The sequence below is a fragment of the Microtus pennsylvanicus genome, chromosome 1 (genome assembly GCF_037038515.1).
Source record: "Microtus pennsylvanicus isolate mMicPen1 chromosome 1, mMicPen1.hap1, whole genome shotgun sequence".
NCBI classification, from domain to species: Eukaryota; Metazoa; Chordata; class Mammalia; order Rodentia; family Cricetidae; genus Microtus; species Microtus pennsylvanicus.
In genome coordinates, this window is record NC_134579.1 from 30,887,501 (window position 1) to 30,914,262 (window position 26,762).

Consider the following 26,762-nt stretch of genomic DNA (forward strand, 5'->3'; position numbering starts at 1 on the left):
ATTTTAAGTCCAGTAAAGGTGGTCATGAGAACAGGATGGGTTCATTTTTAACAGAAATAAGACCAATTCTGGGAAGCCCAAGTTTAAGCTCAGCCATCTCTACTGTAAAAGATGTTCATAAGTAAGGTGGGATCTCTTGGAACCCGGAGCTGTATTTGGATACCAGGAAGGAAGACTATATCTCCGTCATAGTGGTGAAGGACGCTTGGACAGGGGCAAGAGGGCTAGAGGCACAGTGTGACAGGAGGGCAGCTCTGTTCCTAGAGCCTGGAAGCAGGAGAGAGCATGCCTGTCCCCCATAGCAGAGGGGAACCTGCAACCAGGAGGCTCTGCTCACCCTGTCCCCACTGGACAGAGGGACTGCTGGTCTGAGGGGAGGGGCGTTCGGCTCCCCCAGAGCGTAGAAGAGGGCTGTGCATAGGGGTGTCCCTTCACAGAGGACATTATTGGAAGGGGAGGAACCAAATGAGTAACTCCCTAGAGAAGGAGCTTGGCAGACTCTTCTTCAGCCAGGCGACTGAGGTCGACAGGGGGGTGGAGATGTCTGTCACCAGTTTAGTTTGAAAACCGGACCCACAATGTGAAAACAGCGACCCCTGGCCCAGTCCCCTTCTCCTCATTAGAAGCCACTGGCCCTGTACCTGGGCTCCTCGCCATGTCCTGCCAGTGCCCACTGGTAGCCAGGTCTCAGGGCATCCTTCTTACCACCCCATATACACTTCAGTTCCTGGTGTTCTCTATAGACGTCCCACAGACTAGTCAAGGCCAGTCCTGTGTTCACTGGTGGCTGATGGGCAAGATGGTTCGTTCCAGGATGGCCATCTGGGCAACGTCAAATCAAGACTGAAATGCTAATTATGGCTTTCATGGCGAGAGGGGAGGCAAGAGCTACTCTTAAAAATTTCTCAGTCACCACCGAAGCCCACCTCCCATTTGCACAAATGCAGGCTGACGATGGCTGTGGGTTGGGCATGTATTTTCCCATGTCATGCTTGCAAATTCAGTGTCCTTCCCTTTCTCCACTGTCGTGTGTGTCCAAGTGTGTATGTGTCAGTGTGGAGACTAAAGGACAACCAGGGTTATTGTTTTTTGGGCTTCTTCTATCATTATTATTGTTATTATTATTATCAGTAGTAGTAGTAACAGAGTCTCTTACTACCCTGGAACTTGCCAAGAGTCCTAGGCTGGCCAGCTAGAGAGCCTCTGGGACTTGCCTGTTTTCATCTCTCCAGGGTTGAGATTGTAAATGCACAGCAGCACACTCGTTTGTTTTTTTTTCCCCGAGTTCTAGGGTTCTTGGAGTTGAAGTCAGGTCCCCATGTTTGTGTCCCAAGTGCCGTCTCTTTCTACTCTCTTCTTGTGTTTTAAAGAGGAATTATAACATGTCTCCAAACTCCCTCATACCTACAGAACCCACCCTGGGTGCCTGGCCCTTCTCCGCAGGCCTAGGCCTTAGCACTCAGGGCATGTTAGAAGCCCTTGAACATAAGTGATTTGTGGGAACTCTTCCCACAGTGTGCTGTAGCGGGCTTCACTCTGCATTCGTCTCAGGAACAGACGGAATCGATGTGATGGACAGAGGCTCTTGTGAGGTGGTTTATTTGCCGTTCACACTGGTTTTGGTATTGGAGTTACAGAAGAAAACTGTAGTACAAAGAAAGGAAGATCCAATGGCTTTGGGCTGCCCTGCTGTGCGTGAGCCCCCAGGAGAGAAGCTGGCTCACCATGTGAGTGCAGTGGCCAGTGGCAATGCAGTGCTTGCTTTCCTGGGCTACTGAGAAGGGTTCTGGAACATTCTCTCTTCTCATGTGCCTTCAGACGTGAGCCTGATGGAGCCCCTTAGGAAGTGTTCTGTATGTGAGTGTCAGGGAGAAAGAGGCTAAAGCTGTGGTTTTAGGATGCCTGTGACCACATCTAATGGTCGCCACGGGAGCGAGCCTTAGTTGGCTGGAGAGCTGCATTTTCTGAGCTGTCCTCACACGTGTGCTTTGCCGTCATTTCAACTAGGAAGTATGTATGTATGTATGTATTTATTTATTTATTCCCATTGATCTTTGTAGATCCAGGGCAACAGAAAAATTCAACAGTTCATTTGGAGATTTTTCTTTTTTCTTTCTTTCTTTTCTTTTTTTGCACACCCATTCCTCCTAGAACATAAAGTGAACTTAAGAAGTTGGAACCATGCCGTTTATTAGCTGCTTATAAAAGTGAGCAAGAAGTAGCTTGTTTTTTCTGAAAGTCTAAAATAAACAAGCAGAGAGAAGCGTTTTTCTTCTACAATATTCAGCGAACATAAGAAAAGGTCCTTAGAAACGCACACAAAAATGAAAAAAAAAGATATTACAGGCATTACCAATATTTTATAAGGAAACTTGAAATCTATTTACATACATAAATACAATTGAGTTTATTGATACAGCTTCTTTGGAAGGAGAAAATAAAAGACACACGATCAGCTTTGCCAATACTGACCCGGCGGAAAGAGGGAAGGCACCCCAACAAATTACCAACCGACTAACCCCCCCCAATAAATGTATACTATAGAGTCAACAAAGGCATTTTGTTCAGGTGTGGAAAAAATATATTTTGAGATTGTTGTCAACTCCTTTATTTTCATGTATAAAAGACCCTAAACATCTCATGCCCCCCAACAAAATTAAAAGAACAACAACAACCAAAAAAAAAAAAACAACAAAAAACAAAACTATCAAAACCAAAAAATACCTAGGACTGAATGTCCCAGGAAAAAGGTATTTCAAGAAAAAAAATCTGCAATCATCAACTGCAGGCCTTTGGAGGGAAACCGCTTCTCTCTTGCCTGTCTGAGCATGCTTGTTGCACTGGTGCTTGGGCAGAAGTGCAGCCACTCAGCCATGGGCTGTGAGTTTCGGAGCTTTCCGCTGCCGAATCTGGACAGCAAGCAGATCCAGAGCGGCTGGCAACGCCTCTGTTCTGTTGGAAGAAACATGTGAGCAAGGGAACGGCGGACTCACCCTGTGCTTTATGCAAACGGAGTGCTGGATCACCTGTGTTCTGGAACACTTGGTATGGGGTGGTGTGTGTGTGTGTGTGTGTGTGTGTGTGAGAGAGAGAGAGAGAGAGAGAGAGAGAGAGAGAGAGAGAGAGAGAGAGAGAAGAAGAAGAAGAAGAAGAAGAAGAAGAAGAAGAAGAAGAAGAAGAAGACGAAGAAGAAGAAGAAGAGAGAGAGAGAGAGGGAACGGCGGACTCACCCTGTGCTTTATGCAAACGGAGTACTGGATCACCTGTGTTCTGGAACACTTGGTATGGGGTAGTGTGTGTGGTGTGTGTGTGTGTGCGCGCGCGCTTGCGTGTGTGATGCCTCCTTCGAAAGTATGCAGGAGCGAGGAGGTGGGATTTGGAGGAGGGAGGAAAAAAGAGAGAAGAGATATTGGAGAACATGGAGGGTGAGAAAAACAGAAGGAACTGAAATGTGTGTGAAAATCCTAAGTAGGGGCCGGAAGAAGCAGTAGAAATGGCTTATTCCGACCAGTACCCCAAAAGCCCCACTTCTCTCAGAACTGGCTTACGGTCTTACTGAAGACAGTGAAGAAAGCCACCCTGATGTCCCTGAAGGCAATGAACACAATTTCTCAGAAGAGTATGTGCCGTGTGGAATCTTAGCTCCAAGACAATGAGTGCCGGACTGCTTTTTTTCTTTCTTTCGTTCTTTCTTTTTTGAAATGACTAAATTCTGTGTATGCTGGTAAGGGTTGAGGAAGCACTGAATGGCTAACCAGGCCATCTACAACAAAAAAATGAGAAGCTGATGCATGGTTTCCGGGGCAAAGATTCCAAGTGTGAGGTTATCTGGTCCCTCTCATAGGGCTAGAGTACCTTCAGGTATCAGAATTAACAAGAGGAAATACAAATCTTCTTCCTTTGTCTTTCCCCAGGATTTTCTTAGGCCAGATATGGCAACCTATGCTAAGAGGAACATCTACTTCTGGAGAAATAAAGTAATGGTCCTTTCCAGAACGTGCTGTGGGCCAGCGGTGCAGCTGAGAAGTGGGGGAGCTATGCCCGCTGGGAAAATCTAATCGCCTTTCTCCGAGATCTCCTGCAGCTCTTCTCCAGACAGGGACAGCCTGCTAGCACAGGCTAGCCTCTTACCAAAGTGCTGTGCTCCGTGGAAAACAAAGAATCAATATATATATATATATTTATAGATATAGATAATTCAAAAACAAGTTGTATTTTTAAATAAGTCCAGCTGTTTTCGCTGCCTGCAGCCAAAGATCTAATCTGAATGCTTAAATTTATAAAATAATAATAAAAAAATCCAACACTGTTCTGAAGTCCTGCTTTCAAACGCTCCTCGGAATTGACCTGACATCATTTCAACTAATTCAAGAGGTACATTAAAAACAACCAGATCAGTTTGAACACACAAATGTCAAAATCAGCAGTTAGGCTTTATATGTTGTAGAACGACTGAATTTTGACCAAGTCCTCCACTATAACGAGAGTGCCATTACATTTACAGTGACCGTGGTATCTGTTTGAACCATAGCAAGGACTGCAGAGACACGAATCTTTCTTATCATGCTGATGCACAGAAAAAGTGCACAGACCCCAAAGGTTAGGGGCTCAGCCTGCCGGAGACGCTGGTGAGCAAGCAGCTTCCCGTAATCATCCTGCATGGGTTGACAGGGTGTCTCCCACAACTGGCTCCTTCAGGCTTTTGGGGTAGACACTCTTAAAACTCAGCCCCTGGGCCTCAAAGGCACTATTACCCCTTCTGTTTTGATCTTTGGGGTGCAGCCACAAGTCTTGGTTTTTGTCAATGAACAGGAACTAGTAGTGGAAGGCAATTAGAGGATCATATTTGCTGATTTGGGGTCCGCCAGCTGGCCTGAATGAACTCCCTTATAAAGCATGCCTGAATCAGAAGGCCTTCGGGCAAGCATACCTCCAGGCCGAAATAAAATCCTCTTCAGAGCTATAATCACTGGCACCTCTCTGAACCCTTTGGGAGTTTTGCCTTTCTTTTTGAAGGGGAGGAGCCGGGTATGAGGCCCTTTGTTGAGCCTGGCAGAAACTTTTGTACTTCTGATCCTTGAAGTGACCCCCAGTGTCTAAAATCGGATTGAAAACATTGCTGCATTAGCTACCAACTTGTTTGAAAAACATAAAAGGGATTTAATGTAAACAGTATCTCTAGGTAACCAAGCCGCCACAACCCACCCTTTGTTTTTCTCTCCAGCCATCATCAACGCAATAACATTTAACTTTGGCTATTATAAAGGAAAATGTAGTACTTGATATTTTTCTTAATATAAGTACATTTAAATAATTAAAAAAGTATCAACACATATGCAAATGTTCAAACATCGAGATACATAAATATCTAGGGATTTCTTTGTGGAAATACAGTAGTTAAAAAATGACCCAAAGTTGTAGCTGTATCTTTAAAAAAAAGACAAAACAAACAAAAAACAAGAAAAAACACCCCAAAATCCCAGCTACAAGAAAGTCCAAAAGTTAAATAAAACGTAGAGAAGGGAACCGTATTTCTTTCAGTTGGTCAAAGGAAGAAAGTAGCAAGCACAGATCTATACATATTTAAAAATAACGACCACCCAGATGCAAACACACATTTTTTGCAATTGATAAGGTGCGGAAAAGTAACTCCGAAATAAGAAATAATTGCCAAACTGGATGAGCTATGTCTTCCCCGCCCTGAACCAAAAAAAAATTCCACACTCTTTGGAATAAACAACGTGGTTAAAAAGTGAAGTCAAGGGTATAAAATCTTTCTTTTTATTCACAGCATTGCTAAATCAGAAGCATTCACAGTTTCCCTCCGGGAATCTTCCTGTTGGCCTCCAAGGGCCCTCCTGGCGGGGGTCTGTGTGTGGACGGCAGGTGCAGCCGGGCTCAGTCCCTCGAAGGCGCTCAGTAGGGCCGCCACACCGCCTCCTCCAGGCGCGCGGGTGGCATGTTGGTGGGCGAGTTGCTGTGGCTGCCCTCGGTCTCCACCACGTCGCTCTGGCTGGGGAGGCTGGGGTTGAGCAGCGCGGCGCCCGTGGACGCGTTGGTGCAGGGTGGCAGGATGCGCGGGGGCGAGCGCTCGCCGCCCACCATGGAGAACTGGTAGGAGCCGGCGGAGGTGCCATAGTACAGGTGGTAGGAGGGCGAGCTGGTCTGGAAGGGCCCGGCCTGGGCCTGCGACGAGCCTGGGTAGGGCGGCGGTAGGTAGGTGTGGTAGCGAGAGGCAGAGCTCATGGCTGACATGCCGATGCCGATGCCCGACGTGACAGGCGGCGAATAGGTGAAGGCGCCAGGGTAGTGCATGCGCGGGTCGGAGATGGAAGGCAGCGTGGGGAACTGGCGCGGGTCGCCGAAGGCTGTCAGGTCCGGGGCCGCTGTGGGTGGGTGGAAGAGATGGCGTGAGTCTGTGATCTGAGAGGCGAAGGCCTCCCTCTCTGCCAGAGAACACAGGATGGCCCAGAGAGCTCCTGCTCATGGAGTGGAGCCGCTGAGTGCTCTGCCCAGGACACACAGGATTGCCCAGAGAGCTCCTGCCCATGGAGAGGGACCACTGAGTGTTCTCTCCAGGACACACAGGATTGCCCAGAGAGCTCCTGCCCATGGAGAGGGACCACTGAGTGTTCTCTCCAGGACACACAGGATTGCCCAGAGAGCTCCTGCCCATGGAGAGGGACCACTGAGTGTTCTCTCCAGGACACACAGGATTGCCCAGAGAGCTCCTGCCCATGGAGGGGGGGATGACGACACTGAGATGGATATTTACCCAGAGGGCTGTTGCTACCTGGCAAGAAGTGGATTTGGCCCAGCATGCTGTCATAGTGAGTGACGGCGGACATTTTGTAGGGAATCGTGCCGTGGCCTATGATATGTATCGTGACATGGCGTAGCATATGCATTTCCTAAGTACTGAAATGCCTCACACCTGGTAGTGCAAGGTAATGCTTACAGTGTGCATGCGTGTTAGACTCCCAGGTTGGCGAACAAACTGACTGGAGGGAGCTTTGTGTGTCCCAGGAATTAAAACGGGTTTTACTTTTTCAAATGGTTGTAAAACTGTTAAAACAAACACACACAGTTTTTTTTTTTTTTTTTTTTTTTTTTTTTTTTTTTTTTTTTTTTTTTTTTTTGCTTTTTGAGACACAGCCTCAGCCTGTAGCAAAGGGTGGCCCTGTGAATCCTTTTGTGGTGCCAAGTATCTCCCACTGCCCTTACGTAACCATGACAACAGAGCTCTCAAAGCTTGCCCATTTCTCTGTGGCCCTTCGCTGAAAAAACAAGCCTATCTTCTATTTATCTTAAAATATTAATATTGATTAATATATTGGTAATATAATCAGTACATTGGCATAACAACATTATTATAGCAATATATAATGAGATAACATTACGGTAATTGAGGTAACAGATGCAGGTCTATGTTACTAATAGAATATAAATATGACAGCGGTATTATGTGCTTATACACAGTATTCAGGCTGGATAATAGAAAACTGCCATTTTCTTAGGCTCTGACCCCTTGGAAGTTGGCTAACTTCCTGTTATTTGACTTAATGCATGCTGTGGTGGTGATGGTGTTGGTGATTGGCATGTCACTTGTCTCCACGTCTAGCTTCTGACTGGTTCCACATCTGTTACAATGCACACACGATGTCATGTCTTTAAGACTTTGCCTCACCGTTTTCTTTTTGATTATACTTATGCGTGTCTGGGCATGTGTGCGTGTGAACGTAGTGTCCACAGAAGCCGGAAGAGGATGCCAAGTCCCGGGGAGCTGGCGTTACCCATGGTTCTGAGCCACCCTGCCTGGGAGCTGGGAATCAAACTCAGGTCCTCCAAAAGAGCAGAGTGTGCTCTTACCCACCCAGCCATCTCTCCAGCTGCAGCTTCGCTAGTCAGTTTGTCTGTTTCACACAAATGGAGAGAACTTGTTGTACCAGACTTTTGTGCACGCTGAGATCTTGTCAGAAATGACAAACCTTGCGTACAAGATTCATTTTGTGGGGAATGAATCTACACCTCTACAGACTGCCACTGGTTGTCCTCCCATGGTTCGCTGCATCCCTCCGCCCTTTGCTCACGTGCAGGCTGCCTTTGAGGCACACCAGGGGGTGTGCGGGCCAGCATGGCTTCCCTTGAAGATCAATTTACATTAGTAGCGCTGCTGCTGGCATTTTCGCCCATATCATTCCTAGTGGGTGCTTGGCTTCTGATTTATTCCTTGTGAGTTGTTTGACAGCTTCTAGGTCCTTTACCCACTGGATGCCAGTAGTATCCCCCACCGTGACATCCAAAAATATCTCCAGACATTGTCGATCACCTGGGAATGGGTGTAGGGGTGCACATTCGCATCCCCACCCCCGCTAAGAGCCCCTGCTGTGAATAGGAGGGTGTTGTGGGTAGCTTGTGTCCCCTGGAACGAGAGTTCTCATATCCGCCCTTCCCGAAGACACCAACAAAACAGCAGAGGCAAGAACTAAACACTCAGAATATTAACTTCTCAAATGAACTTACAGGATAACTTTAAGCTCTGAGGGCATGTGGTCTGGGCCCTTTTGAGCTGAGCCTGCTAGGGAGAAACTTGAGGGGGCTGGAGAGCTTCCTCTGAAAGGATTAATCCGTTTGTGGAAGACGCTGGCTGTGATCAACTTCCTTCTATTCCAAGCCAATTATTTCAGCGCGAGAGCTGCCGTTCTTGTTTCTCCCCTCCCTCCCTCTCTCTCAGTAATCTTTATTGCTCTAACACAGTTTTACAAAAGGAACTCTTGTGTACATTTGGGGTGAATGTGAGGGAAATAGGCTCCTCATCAGAGAGGTAATTAGAGTTTATGGAAACAGCCAGAGTCTGCAGCAAACCCCGCTGCTAATGAGGAAACCAGGAGTCTGATTTTCAAACAAACACTCCTGCTAATGTTTTCAGAGCGAGTCAGACATGTGGGCAGGGAAAAGGCTGTAAGCTGACAGTGGTTCTGGGACTGCCGGGGCTCGGCTGGCTGCCCTTTAGCGTCTTCTACAGCCAGGCCACACCTCATTCCACAGGGTTCATCCCTGCCCCCTTCCTGCGGCCATGTGGGAGCAGGCTCGATGTCACTTGTTTTGCTTACACAGAGAGCCGCGACATGTTTGAGAGTTAACAGGAAGCTTCCCTCCATGTTTTCCTCCAGTTAGATTTATACAGCCTAGGGAGAAGCCGAGGCCGGAGGGAGGGCGTTAGACAAACACAATCAATTTGTTGTCATCCTGATGCAATACTCTGGACACAAACAAATGACTCTGCCCATTATCCCTCTTGCTTCATTTGCCCTGAGACAAAAAGGTGAATCCACTGGAAAAAATGAATGAAAGGTCACCCCGTTTCACAGCCATGCCTGAACACGCTCTGCCGGTCCCTTCCAGTTACCACAGGGCAATGTGGGGATGGTACCAAGTTACTGGAATCCTGCGTGAGCCTGTGATTCGTCATGGGCCCAGCAGAGGGGTGATGTTACCGCCTCAGCTGCTGGGGCAGAGTAGCTGAAGATCTGAGATTACTGGTGCTATCTTTCTACACAAGGTCAAGTTCTCCCCCCTCACCCCCGTCCTCCCTGCATCCCTCCCTGTCTCATTTTTTTTTTTTTTTTTGGTTTTTCGAGACAGGGTTTCTCTGTGGCTTTGTAACCTGTCCTGGAATTAGGCTGGTCTCGAACTCACAGAGATCCGCCTGCCTCTGCCTCCTGAGTGCGGGGATTAAAGGCGTGCGCCACCATCGCCCGGCTTCCCTGTCTCATTTGTCAGTTTGTAATCATTGGGGAAAAAAGACTTAGGCCCTTTAGATGTGCTCAAATTCAAATGCTTGTTTTCATTTACAAATGTTATTTTCAGTTATGTAATGGGTGTATTTTGGTGTGTGTGTGTGTGCACGCGCATGTGTGCGTGCACACGCACACAAGAGTGCTATGCTTCTGGATGCTGGAGGAAGAAGTCAGATACCCTGGAGCTGGAATTATGGGTAGCTGTGAGCCAGCTCATGTGGGGCCCGGGAACTGAACTCACGTCTCCTGGAAGAGAAGCGGAGGCTCTTAACCACTGAGCCAGCTCTCTGGTTCTCCTTGTTCTCATTTTCCAATCTGGTTTGTCCTCTCTTCTTACAAAGCAGCAGTCACGGAATCTGCCCACCATCACACTATGGCTCTTCTATCCTTTTGGCTGGCCTTCCCCACTTGAGGAGCTAAGGTGACTGTGTCTCCCAAAGGTGATTGTGCCCCCTCCCCAGGAGGAAGGTCTGAGCATTAGAAGGCTCAGGTGTTTTCACTGGAAGTGAAAGTTTTCACGGGATGGCGCTAACTATCCACCATGGCGGAGCTAGTCTGGGCTCTCCAGCCTGACAGGGACAAAGCAGCCCACTCCAGGCCCCTCCCACTGCCCCCAAAGGATTAAACAACCTGAGCAGATAATGGCTGCCTTAAAAGGATCTTCTGCATGACTCAGATTAATGCTGTCTGTCGCCCAGGTTGGCAGCTAAACATTAATTAACAAAAAGAAAAAGAAGGGGAGGAAAAAGAAGGAAAAGAAAGGTAAACCTTCACGTGACAGCTCCTGCCAGACAAGGTGTGCAGTCTGTGTGCAAGGGACAGGGACAGACAGGGTGTACTGGAGAGGGAGGCCGGGTGGGGCTGGATGGGCGGGGTGTAGCCGAAGCCCACAGAGGGGTCAAGTTCCCAGAGCTGTGGGCCTGGAGCTGCTTCCTCTCATGGATCCCAGCCTTCTCCTGCCCCAGGTTTACCACAGCACTTCCTAAGCCTGCAAGACCTGCGCTCAGGGCTACATTTCCAGAGGGAGCTTTGCCAAGCTGAAGCTCACTCTCCTGCGCCTGTTCCTGTTCCGTGACACTCATGAGAGCCTGTTTGTCATCTCTGGTCTTCCCTACGGGGCAGCAGAGGTCACTTTTGGGTCCTGAAATGGCTTTTCTCTCTCTCACATTCCCGTACCATAAGCACCCTTCTTTCTAGCTGGTGTTGTTGAAGTCCCTATCATTAGGAACATAGTTGTGTGGTGGCCCTCTCCTATTTTAGCCGATGGTGGCACTGGCTGATAGATTACCCAGGCAGTAATGAATGACCCCACACACCCATGGACAGTGCCGCCTGGACTTGATCAATCAAAAACAAGTTAAAAATGTTTAAAAGACATGAAGTTTAGAGGGAGATGCTATGCGGGAGCCAAGGGGAGGCATGGGCAAGCTGACATGATCAAATGTGTCCCATACATGTCTGCTGTTCTCCAAGAGTAAAAGGAAAGCGTTAAGAGCCAGTCTGGCATGTGATCATGTGATCGCTGGTCAGCTGGTGGAGCTGGACCTAGGTGCACACTTGGGGTGGTGACCAAGCTGAAAGACTTATGCAACACATTTCAAGGAACAGACCTACACTGGGGACATTTCCAAGGAAAACATTAAGTGTTTTAGATGCGGGCTGTGGCCAGCGGACAGAGCAGCGTCACTGACAGGAATTTGGGAGAGCAGACAGATGCTCCTGGAATCCAAGTGTCCCTGAGGGGACAGGCTTTTAGACACAGCCAGCTGAGCAAATGCCACAATTCCTATGTTACCCTCTTAATTCCTTAGACCATCGGCACCCGTGCAAGTATTGGCACGGATGGCTTGAAGTCAGGTAAGAGTGGAGAGAGGAAGCTGGCTTTCGTAGCTCAATCAAGAGCCAGGGGCGGGTGAGGTTCAAGGTGCTCACTGCCCCAGCTGGCACAAGCGGAGACATTTTGTGCATGTGTCTGTGTGTGTGTGTTCATTTATGGGCACCCCTATGTACAGGCACTTGTGCTTGTGTGTGTACATGTGTGTGCAGAGACCAGCGGCGGCCTTGGGTTTTGTTCTTCAGCAGGGGTCCAAGTCGTCTTTTGAGGCAGGGCCTCTCCTTGGCCTGTGATTAATCTCCATGTCCCTAGTGATGGGATTAGAAACCTGTGACACCACACTTTGCTTTTATACCTGTGTTCTGAAGAGTCATACTTGGTCCCCATGTTCGCAAGGCAGGGGCTTTACCCAGAGAGTCCTGGAGATTTCTGTTGGACATGCTGGGACATTTTCTACTGGCATCTCGAGGTCAAGGATACTTCTAGCTAATGTCTGGTGCATAGGACAGTTCCGCCCCCAATAAAACATGATGCAGCCCAAATGCCAGTACCCCCAATACCATTGCTGGGGGCGGGGGAGACAGGCTACAGTAGCCGGGTGAGTCGGGGTGATTTGTGATGGAGACTCTAACCCCCTGGTAGAACCTTAAGTAACTGTGGTGGTTGTCTGCAAACAGTCTTTCACAACATTGAAGGCGGCCGTCCTGACTCCTCTGCCTTTCTGCCTGCCCACTCACCTGTTCTAATCTGCCTTCGAGGGCCCCAAAGCAAAACCCGCCCCCCTCCACCACATATACAAGTGCACTGCAGGCCTCTTAAGGGTGAAGGGCTCTCAAGTATTTCACAGTTTGGTTCAGCTCCAATTTCAAAGCTCCGAACAGTAAGTTTCTTCTTTAGCCTTCAACAAAGGAGTTTTTTCCTGTAACTCTGATTTCCCTGCCCAGGAGCAAGGGTGAGTGCCAAGCCCCAAGGGCTCATAGGTTAAATGACTAATATTTAATGAGCTCGTATTAACAACAATTATGCTAACCATGACACCTGAGCTCTCCACCTTGTTCCTAACCCTCAGTCTGAACAGCCCTTAGCTGGCAATGTTTATCTTGGGGCATATTTGTTCCCTATTCCGAAGTGTACCATTGTGCTGTTTGCAGGAACCTGTGACAGTTCACCACGGCTGGGGAGCGCAGCCATGGGCTAGAAGTCAGCTGGGAGGTGGATTCCTTTGCCAAAGGCACACAATCCTTACTTAGGCCGCTTTGCCTTTCCAGAATAGTAGTCCCTGGCCACCACCCTTCCCCAGCAGACATGAGCAAACCCTAAATACAGAAGAGATGGACGGAGACACCTGTCTCCTCACTCTGTCTCCTCATCCGCTGCCTCTTCTCATGTCAGGAACAGTCAGTGCTAGGCATGGCATCCGTGCAGAGGTGGGTGACTTTGTCTTTGAACCCTGTTCTGCTCTGGATCCAGCCCGCTCCTTCCCTTTGTCTCCTATACTCTTCCAAACCTTCCCCTCCAGACCCCTTGCAGATTACGTTCTCAAGCGGCTTACTTGAAAGTCGACTGGAGAGTTCCGCAGAGAGGCTTGTCATGCCGCTGGCACGGCCAGGTGAGATGGGCGTTGCAGGGTGCACGGAAGAGGAGGTGATGGATCCCAGGTACTGGTAAGACTGATCATAGGACCATGGTGGGGATGGCTGGATCTGCCTCGCATCTGCGGAGAGATAGGGGTGTTGGTGACAGATGGAGTGGGGTGGTGTCTTAAAATGAAAAGGTCTTATAACGATAACTAGTCACCATTATTTAAATGATTACACATGTATGCACATAGCTTGTTCATAGAATCCAAGTATTTGATGCCCCTGTGATATGGTGGCTCCCCTTAGAGAGGAGCAGTTCATGTGGGATTTTAGATATTTATTTCATAGTGCTTCCTTCTAGAGGCATAACATTGCAGATTATACTCAATGACTTTAGGGTCCAAATATGACCTAACAGCACAGCAGGGCCGGAGGGAAGCAGAACAGACAGGCTGTCCTGCACCTCATGTTACCCTAAATGTCTTGCTCCAAGTATGTGTGTGGGACACCCAAAATCCATACACTCAAATATTTCCTGCAAGGCATGCTTATATTCTCACCACACACACTTACCAAATGAACACATACTATTCAGATATCTTAAACACTTAAAAATCAAACAAAAGAGGTTCTAGAACCATCATAAAGGCCTCCAGGGTGCGAGCTGTGGTGTAGTAATCCGCTGTGCAGACAGCCTAGCACCCCCTAGCCCCACGTCTGAAACGACACGAAGCATAAAGTGTTATGTCGTGATTCATGCTCCGTCATGCTTTACTGCGGTGAGAAGAGTCAGGCCAGGCCTTTCTAACCTCGTAACTAAGCTGTGCAACATTGCATAATATTTCATAGCCTTTTAAAATATGCTCTGGAACATGACCTTTACGATTCGAGCCCAGGTTCTGTGTTTTCTTTGTTACACAGGCTGTAGATTCGGCATCATCTTACTTCCCACTGTGGTTCAGTGAGGACGGCACCGCATTACACATGCCGAAGCCGTCAGCCCATCAGCCCTCATTTCTTCCACCACAAGGAACCTCCGTGGGTCCTTTGCCAGTGGTGGGCCAGCAGGTGGTGGCCATGAGCCTCTCCGAGGAATTTTGGGTTGTTTTCAGTCTTTTGTTTGAGCCACAAAAAAAAAAAAACCCAACAAAGCAAAAGCAAACAACAACAAAAAAGACGTGACAATACAGTGTTCTGTGTTTGTGTGAGAGGTCTCTGTCCTTTGCTCTGATGGGAGTGGAAGTGGGGCCACCATGAACACAGGAAAGCCAAAATTGAAATAGCCATGTTGTTAGTTGCCTCACAGGAAAAAAAAATGCGCGCCAGGCCCATCTGTCGGATCAAACCTTCATACTCCCCTTTGGAGTGAGATGATCGCTAAAAACCATCCGGTGGCGACAGGGCAGGGTCCTGGCTCAAATAAGTCTAGCTCAGAATTTCTCTGTTTAACTTATGTGTTGTGAGAGTCAGGGAAGAATCAGGTGGGGGTTGTGAATTGAAGTGTGGTACTTATGATCCTGATGGGGTGGATGCTGGGAAGTGCTAGCAGGGATTCAGTGGGAGTTATCCAGAAAAGGCCTCAGCCTGAGAGAGCATCACCATGAAGCGTTCCACAAAGCCCAGGTGAGATGCTCTTCTTGAAGGATCTGCTTTGGGTAAGTCCATCCATCAAAGCAAACACAAGCTGACTCAGCACGAGTTGTGTGCCAGGCATGTGATAATGTGGCCAGTCATGGCGGTGAAGAGGCGCAATGCCCCTGCCATGCTGGGATTTATCAGGGCAAAGCTTCCAAGTGCAATGCTTGGAAAGGCTCCTTCCTCATGCACTTGTCAGCACACTGAGAATTTCTCCATCCATCCATCCATCCATCCATCCATCCATCCATCCACCCATCCATTCATTCAATATTTGCATATTCATCGGCTGGTGGAATTACTCACTGGTTCTGTCATTTATGTCTCCACACACAGTTTTGTCGCTGGGGCCCCTGGGCTAGGGACTCACTAGTAAATGGTTCTCTACCTTCTAAGAGGTCCAGCCACTGGAAGGGCGAGAAGCCGTAGAGACCGAGTGCTAACTTGCATGCCTAATTTGGACTTGCAAATGGCTGCTTCCAAGGCAGAGGGAGAATGACAGTGGTGTTTGTGCTGTGCTTACATTCTGCACTGGAGACGAGCAGAATGGGAAGGCATTGGGCATACGTCAAACAGATTTGGGGTTGAATTCTGCCTTTGCTGGAAACTAGCTTCAGCAGATCTCATCTTCTCCTGTCTGTCAAGGGTAGTATCAAGGAAGAAGCAAGCCACAGGAAAAGAGACATGTCACGCTGTGTGGCCATTGTAAAAGCTCAGTCAGCCTGATTGACTTCCATGATTGTATTATTGCTAAAGGAAATGCAGTCCCGAGGTGTAGCTGATGCTTGGTGGGAAAGGCAACGCCTACTTGCACTGAGGTGGGGCCCAGGCAATACTGCTCTGCTTGGGGTTGAGCGTCTTGAGAAGAGCTAGGCTCTGGGTATTAAATGGTGAGTGAGGAAGGACGTTAGAATTCTGTGATAAAGAGAATGCGGGAATTCAATATTTCAATCAATTCATGCTTCTGCTTTTAAAAGTTCTAGATCAGAAAATTTAAACTTGGACTTTTTATATGTTGGTAGTTTCTGTATGCTCATGTTTTCGATGAGAATACGTGACCAAGGTCATTGCAAATATGGATAAGAGGGGCTCCCTCTCTCATTCCTGGACTTATCCCCGTTCCATCTGAAATGGAGGTGAAAGACAAGGGAGAAATAGGGAGACCGAGCAAAGGAACATGGTGTATTTCACTCAGGAAAAGAAGGTTTTTAAGGCAACAACATCAGAATGTCTTCAGTGTCTGTCATGACCTGTAAAATAATTCATATCAGAGTGGCCGCCTTCTCCCACGTTCAGCACCAAAGTGTAGAGCTGAAGAGCTAACATTCTTGTCATTAGAACAAGGAAAATGGTGAACAGAAAATCTCTGACCTTTCCAGATCTCCCAGGGAATTCTGGCAGTATAGCAGGCCCAAAGTCTGGGGAGGAAGCAAGCACAAAAGACCACACCAAGGAGACAGAAGCCTATGGGAGCGCATCGTGGGGACATCACAATGCTGAAAGCTGAATAGAGACGGATAGGAGAATTCAAGTCTGGAGAGCTACAGTGCTGCCCAGAAGGGATGTGCTGTGGTCCAGGGACTCCACTGGGTTCTCACAGCATCCCATCTCACTGTGGACTACTGATGGAAGGGCTGCAAGGAGCAGAATAGGATAGAGAGTTCACGGGAAGCTAAAGACCACGAGGACTCGAGAGGGGCGGGACTCCTATAGTTACACTAATTCACCCTAACCCAACCCCTGCCTGGATAATAGAAAACTCACACCAGCGGTCTGGCTGTGTTAGCTCATGCTATGGATGCACCATGCTCAACTCTGAATACATTACAAGATAGGGAAGAAATGTATGGCCCAGAAAGACAAAGTGAGCGAGAAAACTCAGATGTGACACAGAGAAGGAATTTAAAATGGAAATTGTAAGAAAGTCTCAAAAGAAATTCAGGAAATGAAAAAGAGAAACAGGAAATATCTTTTATGAGGTTATTAGTAGGCAAGCCATGGCCGAGGGAAGTCAGTGAACTTGAAAATATGTCAATACCAACTTGTCGAACTAGAAAGGAAAGAGAGAGAGAGAGCATGTACACACACGCACATACATACACACACACACACATACACACATCCTACAAGTTGTCCTCAGCTTCTTACATACACTATAGCGTGTACACACACACACACACACACACACACACACACACACACACAGATGAGAGAGAGAGTTGGCAAGCAAGAGAGAGACTAAATAAATAAATGTAAATGCTGTGAAAAGTAGTAACATATAACAAGTGTCAAATAATGTAATTTGATTGTGGACTTAGTTTTTAAACACTGGAACAATCACTAAAGCAAGTTTTAAAAGATTTCATTGATTGATTGACTGATTGACTTTACGTCTATGGGTGTTCAGCTACATGCATATCTGTGTTCCTCATACATGCAGTGCCTAAGGAGGCTAGAGGAGGGTGTCAGATTCCCCTGGGACTGGAGTTAGCAGACAGTCAATAGCCACTAGTGGGTGCTAGGAATCAAACTGGGGTCCACTGGAAGAACAGCCAGTGCTTTCAGTCTCTGACCCATCTCTCGAGCCCCCCTAAAGGAATGTTTTAAAAATATACTTGCTATGTGAATAGGTGAGCTACAGTGAAATCACAGCGAGAGGAGACAAAAGCAGGGGGCGGGGCAAAGAACCACGTGCAGCAGACATACAAGTGAAACCACGGCAGATAATAATCCAGCTCTATCTATAAACAGTGGAGATGTGTGAATTGCCTGCATCCACCGCAGAAGCTGTCAGAGCAAGCTACAAATAAAACTTAACTACCTGACGCATACAAATGGCTCATTTAAATACAGACTCAGGCCGGGTGAAGAGAAATTATGCTAACATCAATTCAAAGAGTGCCCGACTTGCTGTATTAGTTTTCTACAAAGCTAATTGAAGATGGAGATTTTCAAGGATAAGAGGTGAGTTACACGATGATAATATGGCCAACTAATAATACGTATTCCTTAGCAGGTGCCCAGTGAGCACAGTGTCAAGTCCTCAGGCAAAGACTAACTGAAATGCAAGGAAAAGCAGACAAATCCATCATTCTGGCTGGAGACCTCAGCATCCCTCCTCTATACCGACACACAAAAGTCCAAACTCCACCGACCTGGACAGTATCACCTTGACCTAACTAACATCTGTAGGCTATTCTTCGGAAGCCCACACATACACTCCCGGAGATGGACTACATTGGGGGTCATAAAATGCTGCTTGATCTTAAGGGCATAATCATACAAAATGTTATCTTAGGCCACAAGGACTTAAAGTAAAACCAAACGGCCCCTTCCCTACAAACAAAACACAAAAACCAGTAACAGAAAGATTATTAGGAAATCTTCAGAAATTGGAGGTTATCTATAAATGCCATAGGGGCCAAATAAAAGTTCTCAAAAATATTTATAATACTTGTCACTTAATGAAAATGAAAGCAAGCAACGTTTAGGCAACAGAGTTGGAGCAGCATTGGAGGAGGAATGTCTAGTGCTGGAGACATTTGAAAGGAAAGGCCCAGGATCAGTAACGAAAACTTATGAACTGAAAAGGGGAAGGACACACTCCATACCCATGGCAAAGAGAAGCGAACACGCTCTAAAGCAGAGGCCAATGGCACTGACTACAGACAACTCGAAGGAACACGCCTGTTTTGAAAATCCAAAGCTTATCAGTTCATCCTCGCGCCCTCTCTGGGACATCCAGCCTTATTCAGATGAACCTTTGGTGGTGGTCCTAGCTCCTGACTTCACAGCCTGGGTTTCCCGGGGCCCTTAGAGGAGCTGGGGTGGCTTCTAGACGCCTGTGTCAGGTTGTCAGGGCTCCATGTCTCCAGTGTAGCCAGAACCCCTTTCCTTGATCACTTGGGGGCGTCTCTTCAACAACAAACCTCCTGTTCACCTTTGATCCGTTAAACAGAAACAGCAGGCATCCACCGGAGGCCTGTCTGCTTTGTAAAGGGCAGAAGCTGCTCTGTGAACATCTAAACCTAAGGGGCTTGTTCTGGCCTTTTCCTTAGAGGAGGTCCCGGCTCTGTGCAAGGAAGGCAGAGTGAGTCCTTTGCAGGGTGCCCTCCCAGTGCGCCTCGGTCACGGGTAGCTGGTGTAATGCCCCCTTGGATGCCTCTGAGCACACAACAGGATGTGAGTCAGGACTCAGATGTGAGTCAGTTTCCAGGGTGATGTGTCAGGGCGAGCCCCAGGGGAGGTGTTCATTTTTCATCTTCTCCTCTGGGACCCTTGTGAAGAAAGAAAGGTCCAGGCTACCTTGTGTATGGAAGAAGGGGTACCCCCAGATGCTTGGACAACTGCCCCCTCTCACCCCGAATTGTGCAATGTCAGCTTTTATAGCCCTGATGCTGGGCAGGTGACTCCCTCGGAAAGCCTGTTTCCCTGCAGTGTCTAGTGTTTTTGAGAAGCAGTGTTTCTGGCTTCTGTGGTGGACACTAAATCCACAACAGCACCCAATGTCAGTCAGGGAGCAGAGCACCTCCCCGCCCCCCAGGTAGCGAGCATTGGATTAGCATAACCTCAGCATTATCAGTGGAACCCCATGATAACATGACTCAGTTCCCACCAGCCCTGGATTCTGGAAGAAAGGAGGGGGGTTGTGAAAGAGCCCTGGGATTTGCCAAGCATTTTTCTCCCACTGGCTGCAGACGCTTATGTTAGTCATGAGTGGCTCAGCTGCCTTCGCTGTTCGGGCTTTGAAGGGAAGCATCCACAGAGCCAGGATAGAGACCTGCCTGGAGATGCTGCTCCAAAGGCCTTCGGGGGCTGGAGGCCCCCATTCTCCCTGACATCTGTCCACCCCGGAGGTGACAGGCTGCTTGGGAAAGGGAAGAGTTGTGTGTGGCTCCATCCCCACCACTCCTGATTCCAGTCCGGAATTCATCACGCCGCCCTCCCCTCCCCGGGAGGTTTTGTGACTTTGTGGTCAGGATGCTATGAATCTAAAATGCTGCTCCTAACCCTGGTGGCTCACCCCAGAGTCCTTTTCCTCTCAAACCTCTGTTTCCTCATCTTTTAAGCTGGGGGGCTGGGGGGGGGGGTGACTAGACTCACCTGCCTCACAGGTGTGAGCGCTAATTAATGTTTGTGGTCCAGCTTTGAGATCCTCAGATGAAAGGCGCCCTATAAACGCAAAGTGCTCTTCCTCATTAGGGCTGCCAGACAGTTCCCAGGGGAAATAGTTCAGCCCTCACCACGAGGCCGCTCCCCTCAGCCAGATCAGTCTGAGACACGTCTGGAAAGGGCTCTGTACTTAGGCAGAGTCCTCCCTGTGCAAGGGTTCAGGGATAAGTCACCAGCTCCTAGAAAAGGCGGGGCTTTCATAGCCTGTCTCATCTCTTTTGGCACGGTCTCTCTGCTGTGGACAGAGTGGCCTTTCGTGTCCAGACGGCAGAGGGACTGTGGTTCTGAGGGCACCGAAGGCCCCCGTCGGGTTTCTGCTGTGCCCTTTCCTGCAGATAACTAACTTCAGCGAATGCTGTTGAAGAAGCACCCCCCCATAAATGCCTCATCTGTAAGGACTGTCTGTACCCCCACTTCTACGCCCTCGACCTCTTCTGTTTCCTAGGCCTAGAGGAGCCGATAGTCTGGCTGGATAAAGTCCATCGTGTACCAGTCCTTCTGTGGGCACCCTGCCCAACTCTCCTTCCTTCCTGTCTCCTCCAATGCAGTCTGGAAAAGCTGAGGCAAAGACGTCTTTCAGCACCCCCGGCCCCCAAGGGTCCTCATCCAGTACCCTAGTCCTCTTTATTCCTTCCTTGAGTCCTGGGGTGAGGGAGAACTTCTGTGTTGGGTCAGAAGTCCCTTTGCAGCTCGGCGCCAAGCCCTCGGGATTGAGGGAGAGAGCTCTCACCCAGAATAGAAGTTGTTGTCACCTCCTGTGGGACACTGTAGGCCAGAGAACCTCGGACCTCCTGGGACTGCTCGCGGGGTAGAATGTTCTGGGTAGTGTCCACTGACTGACAGTAATGCACACTGCAGATTTTACTCGCGTAGCGCGGATCAGATGTTAGAGGCTGTTTCGAGCTGGCTGTGGAAGACTCCCTGCTGCTGGTGGGGCTCCGGGCCATCCCTGAGAAGTGCCCACTGTGTCTTCTACTGAGAACTGGATGCGGTAGGAGCTGTCTCTTGCCGAGGTCACTTTAAGTAACAGGACTGAGAGTTTATGAGAGTCCTTATAATGAATGCCTTAGGGCAGCGGCTCTCGGCCTTGGGGTCACGACCCCCACAGGGGTCATAACCCCCATAGTAGATACCCTGCGTATCAGATATTTACATTATGATCTGTAACAGTACCAAAATTACAGTTGTGAAGTAGCAATGAAATAGTTTATGGTTGTGGGAGTGGTCACCACAACACGGGTCACATTAAAGGGTCACAGCATTAGGAAGCTGCCTTTGGAAAGGAGAAGCCATTTTCTTGGGAGCCTGCAAGGGTGTAGATGATGGGGCCACTGCCCACATGTTGTCATTACAGGACAATTTGGGGCTCCAGGGCTTAGCCGAGAGTGAAGCCTGGCCCACTGCAGACTCTGTCATGCCATCTGGCAGCCTCGTTTCCTCTGGGGATGGTCCCTGTTCCCTGTACAGCCCCGGATCTCTGTGCTGAGGGCTGTCACCTAGCCAACACTCAGGACCTCTGGTAAGAGCCAAGGGACCCTCCACTGCAGCAACCAGACCCTCCGTGTTTTCTCTGCGTGCCTTCTGAGCTGCAGCTTTGAGTTTTGTTCTGGTGTGGTAGTGAGTTGTCAAATGTTAGAATTGCTTGGAAATCGCTAAGGTAGCTTGACGGCCAGGATTTAGGCTCGGTCAGCCTGTGTCATCCTATGATCGGGGTCTTGATTCATTCTTATTGAGTTCTAAGTACAGATGACGGTTTTCTATAGCAGAGTCCGAAAGTAAATTTATATTCACGTGGCCAGAAGAGTCAAGACCACATCCTCTAGAATGTTCCCCAAAACAAACAGAAGGTGCTCAACTGTGTTACAGTCTGTGCAGACCCCACACATCTCTAGGATTTGGGTACCTCACCTCTGTGCTGTCCTCTCCCCCAAACCAGCAGCCCTTAGGCCACAAGAGAGCATAGGTGTGACTTTCAGGTCTGAGCTATTAGGATGGAGACACTAGCTGTCCGGTGACACTGTGCTACTCCCAGGGGGACATTTCCCCCACCTGTGAGGAGTGGTGATGACATCACCCTCCGAGGTTACTGGGAGGGTGAAATGGGACCCTGGCCCGATCACTGTCAATTCAGTTACTTGCACTGAGAGACAAGGTAAAGGTGTGCAGAGTGAGAATCGCTTGGCGGGTGCACAGGAGAGATCCCTCATCCACACTGCTGGTGTTCCACATAGCAGACGGCGGTCAGGCCCCATAGGGCTACTAGGAATGGGACTTGCCTCAGCCAGCCAGAGTTCCAGGGTGCAAATCGTGGTTTCCACAACGACGTGTGTGTGGTTCCGGTGGCTCAGTGCCAGCGCCCAGACTCGGTGCAAGCCCCTCCTCCCGCACCACCGCTCCACAAACACTCTGCACAGCCTGGCTCAGGGCAGGGTGGCACGGTCCCTGCCAGGGCACAGGATCTGAAAGCTGAATAGCAAGTCAAAGATTCATTGTTCTTTGTCTTGAGAGGTGTGAGTCATGTCAAAGGGGTGTTCTTTCTTTAAGAGCACACTCCCCACTCTCAGAAGAACATTCCGACACAGGGAAATCGAGAATTCCCCCAAAGGTGAAGTGCCTAAGCCCCCTTTGATAAATGCTTGCAAGAGAAATCCAGTTGGTGTCTGCCCCCATGTTTTCTTCATACTTTGTGTATTGGGGCAGGGCCATAGTGGGGGGAGTTCAGGCCTGGTCTTACAAGACTGTTCTCTTCCTGCCTGAACCCTGGCCACTGTCAAATTTCCCTTACCTACATACCAGACTTGGGTTCTTAGAATCAATTTCTTGAAGTGGAGCCAGGAGACCAGAACTATGGAGAGCTGTACATTGTGCCCCCCCCGTTCATCTTCTAGTCAGGCTATGCACATGTCTCTCTCTCCTTGTATTAGAGGGATCTCTACAGTCCAGGGTCTGTCAGAATGGAAAGATGAACCTTGCATGATTCCTGGCCACTCTCGTCTGGGTTGTTCCAATACATCCATCCTTTCACGAGAACTGTCTGACTGTACATGCAATGGACGCCGAACGCTGCACTTCCATTTGGTCTTCCATGGCCTCTCCTCCCTGCTATGTAATAATGCTAGATCTGAGAAGTATGTTTGCATTATGTAAGGGAGGGTCTTGTCCTCTGACTAGTGACACGTACCCCTCACATACCTTACCATCCGACCATCCCTCCTGCTGGTGGCCTCAAAGAGACCGTGGGATGCGTGGCTGCGATCCTGGAGCTGACTTCCATTCCTGAACTATGATGACCCGTCCTGTGCATCCACCAACTCCATCCTGTCTTTTACAGACATGTCTTTAGAAGGAGCGGAGCTTATCACATATCATAAACACAAGGCTGCTCCTCCATAGCCAGCGAATGTTCTCAGAAACCTCTCTGTGCCTCAGAGACTGCTGAATTACTCAGATACTCACCCTCAAGAACAGGGTTGGGGTGAGGAGGCTGAGGCCCTCCCCTCCCTGTTTGCACATCTCTGCTCGAGCTTTGGGTTGGTGAGAGTTATGAACATGGTCGCTATCAACCACCGAGGGAGGCACCAGACAATTCTAGCTTCTCTGCTGCCTGGCTGTAATCCCTCTCTTATTTTCATGCGAGAGCCACACGAGGGGGACTTGCTCACTTGTGTTTGTGGCCCTCTTGCACACCCCAAGTAATTGACCTTGATGTGAACTAATTGGGATTGCAATAGATGAATAGCTTGGGTTGGTGGGGCGGAGTCCGCTGTGCAGAGGATACCTTTGAAGATAAGAGCTGTGCGTACTTTCATAAGTTAATCCCTGACGCTCCCAACAAAGGACATAAACTAATAAAGGCAGACGCGTCTGGGGGCAATCTCCACTTGTGCTCCGATTCAGAGAGGCAAGCGGAAATCTGCCAGAATTCTTTTAAACTCACACAGATCTCGATAAAGGAAAAAAAAAAAGAGACACGTTTACCATTCAGAGGAAAACTCTTGGTAATCAGCACAACTCTGATGATCTAAAGATTCACAGCTTCATTTATTGACGTAGGGAAAGCAAATGGCATTTCAAATACAACCTTCATACTTGAATAGCTGAGGTCACCCTGAGAAAGAATGATGCTAGGCAGAGCCCAGCGGTGGGAAACCTCCCTCCAGAGAGCGCCTTTGATTTACAAGGTCAAGGCAGCCCTTCACACAGATGGGATGGGTTTTTAGTGGCTTGGACTCAGATGGAAGGGAAGAAATGTATAGGTTAAGATAGCGGGCGGTCCTGAAACAGCTGCCTGAGCAAAGAGGATTGCCAGCGGAGGACAGAGGCGCAGGGGCTCTGCAGGCTCACACACATTGTCTCACACGATGACCTCGTGTGTGCACAGACGAGACACTCAGGACTTCCCCACGCTGGCATGAACCAGCAGCAAACCCTCCTCTGCAAGATTTTTAGCCATGTCAGAAAACAGGCTTGATTAGAGTCAGGAAAGCAAGAAAGAGACATTTAGTGGGTGCTGTTTACTATCTGATGGAGCACAAGAGGGTCCCTAACAGAATGGTTCAGCTCCTAACGTCAAAATATCAAGGGAAACCTGAACCAGAAAAGAACGTTCTGACTTGGTAGTTGGGCCAACTTCAACAACAAAGCAGAAAATGGGGCCTGGAGAGGCCGCTCTGATTGTGGGCGATGTAAGTTAGCACTGTGGCCTGGGGGAACCGCACATGAACTGAGGGGTGAGAGGTAGGGCAGCTGTGGGTAGCCTGCACCCGAGGAGAATCATGTCTCCATACTGGAGGCTGGGGCAACTGTTTTCTCAGTCTTAGGGCTGACAAACCCAGACTTGGCATCGACCGATGGCTGAGTCCAGCCCTGGGGAAGCCACAGGTGTAAACGACCAACCAGATTGCTCCTGAGGTGACCGCTGGCTTTGCCACCTTGGAAGGGACAGGCCAGCACTTGCCCCTCCTGGGTTTCCTGGGCACGAGTCACACGTAACTGGATAGCGATGTGGATCACTGTCTGCAGCTCTGAGGTCTCATTCCAAAGTCTCATGGAATGATGGAGCAGAAAGCAGCACTAGAGACTCCCTGTACCAGCTCCAACTCCGAGAACACTGAGGCCCAGGGTTAAGAGACTCTCTCTGTTCCCAGCAGAAGGTTGGCATGGGGTCAAAGCTGAACTCCTGGCTAACTGTAGACCTGTTCTTCGTAAGACTACTGGAAAGCACCCCTCCTCCTATCTACGGAGGGTATACTGGCAAAATGGAAAGGCTTAAACTTCAAAAGCTATGCAAATAATTGCCAAGTATCTTGGTGGGACGGCCCTGAGGAGGAGGCTCTTCCTGATAACAGGTCTGTAGGAACTGGGAGCTGGTGGGTGGGGTTCCCTCAGAATTCTCTCTTAGATTTATTCCCTGGAACCCAACCCGGATCTCAAATAAAAGTTGGTATCTGTTGCTATCACCCTTCACAAAATAATCCAGAATCAAGGGCAGGACCGGAAGAGACCATACTGGGGTCATCACAGGGAGCCAGGCTTCCTAAGCCAGGGGGACAGCCACCGGGGGAGTCCCATTGTCACCCTTCGCCTTATCTTCTAATGGCTTTAAGCCAGCAAGCACTACGCTGTGCGGACTTGAAACCCTTTTATAGAAAGTGCCGTCCTCTTTCTGTTCACATCACTTAGAATAATGAGTTAGCTGCACTTGTATTAGTCTGTCTTTCAAGTGGATTAGATCCACAGGCTTGTTCCCCTCCAGTCTCGCAAGCTTGGCCTGGCTGTCTGAACCTCCAGATTAGACTGGTGAGCACAGACCAGACAGCAATGAAACGCAATTACCTAGGCAAACTTTTGAAGGATTCGAGCCCTGGGGCGCAGGCTGTTTACCAGCGCCTGAAAGCGCCCGTTGTGCTGAGCAGGAGCAGTTGCTGTGGTCGTTTGGATCCTGCCTGCCACTGGACTGCAGGCAGGATTTCTGGGGGCTGATAACATCAGCGTCTGTCCGCACCTCAGCACCTCAGGGTCTTTCTGTTTTCAACAAGAAGACGCAAGCACCAACAAAAGCCCATTATAATATCTCCCTTTGTGTTCGCTCACTCTCTCTCGCTGGCTTAGTAGGGTTTTTTCTTTCATTCTTTCTCATATGTATTGTGTACCATCTTGAAGGAAAAAAAAATCCAGAATCCATTCTATGACTGACTGGCTCTGTAACTAGGTTCTTTGGAAATGAACAGCCTTTCTAAAAAACAGGAACTTCCTGTCTTTTTTTTTTTTTAAGTAAGAAACACAACAGCTCATCCACAGCACTTTCTTCCTTGATTCGAACAAAAGAGTTTCCAAGAGCACCCAGGGAAGGTGCATCCCAAAGGGGATGAGTGGGCCAGGGGGCCAAAGAGCCTCTCTGTGGGGTCACAGCTGACACTGTTTCCCATGAGGGCTGGAAGACAGAGATAAGAGGGTGCATTTCTCTGCAGCTGGCAGAGTACTCTCCTCTGATCAGAGAAAGGAGGATACGAGGAGGAGGTCAGGGGGTGTCCCTGGCTTCCCAGGTTGGTGGGAGACTCCAGTAAAGTCATCAGAAGGCAGGGACATGACCCTGAAGGCCCTGGACCTAGAAACGGGTCAATTATTTTTAAAGAAAAGATTTCTTGTAGTTCAGACTGTCCTTGAACTTGTTACGTACCTGAGAATGGCCACGAACTCCAGATTCTCCTGCCCTCACCTCCTGAATGCTGGGATTACAGA

General features: G+C 48.8%; 1 protein-coding gene across 3 annotated transcripts in view; it reads right to left on the reverse strand.

Annotated features, from left to right (window-relative positions):
* Positions 1-2,173: 2,173 nt before the first annotated feature.
* The window catches only part of Runx1 (RUNX family transcription factor 1), a 220,832-nt gene continuing 196,243 nt past the window's right edge, over positions 2,174-26,762 (reverse strand). For all 3 annotated transcript variants that reach the window (XM_075960523.1, XM_075960504.1, XM_075960514.1), the window contains 2 exons: positions 13,187-13,348; positions 2,174-6,386 (listed from right to left, as the gene is read on the reverse strand). In XM_075960523.1, coding sequence (XP_075816638.1) covers positions 5,917-6,386; positions 13,187-13,348 — 632 coding nt within the window. In that variant the 3' untranslated portion in view covers positions 2,174-5,916. The remainder of the gene's footprint in view (positions 6,387-13,186; positions 13,349-26,762) is intronic.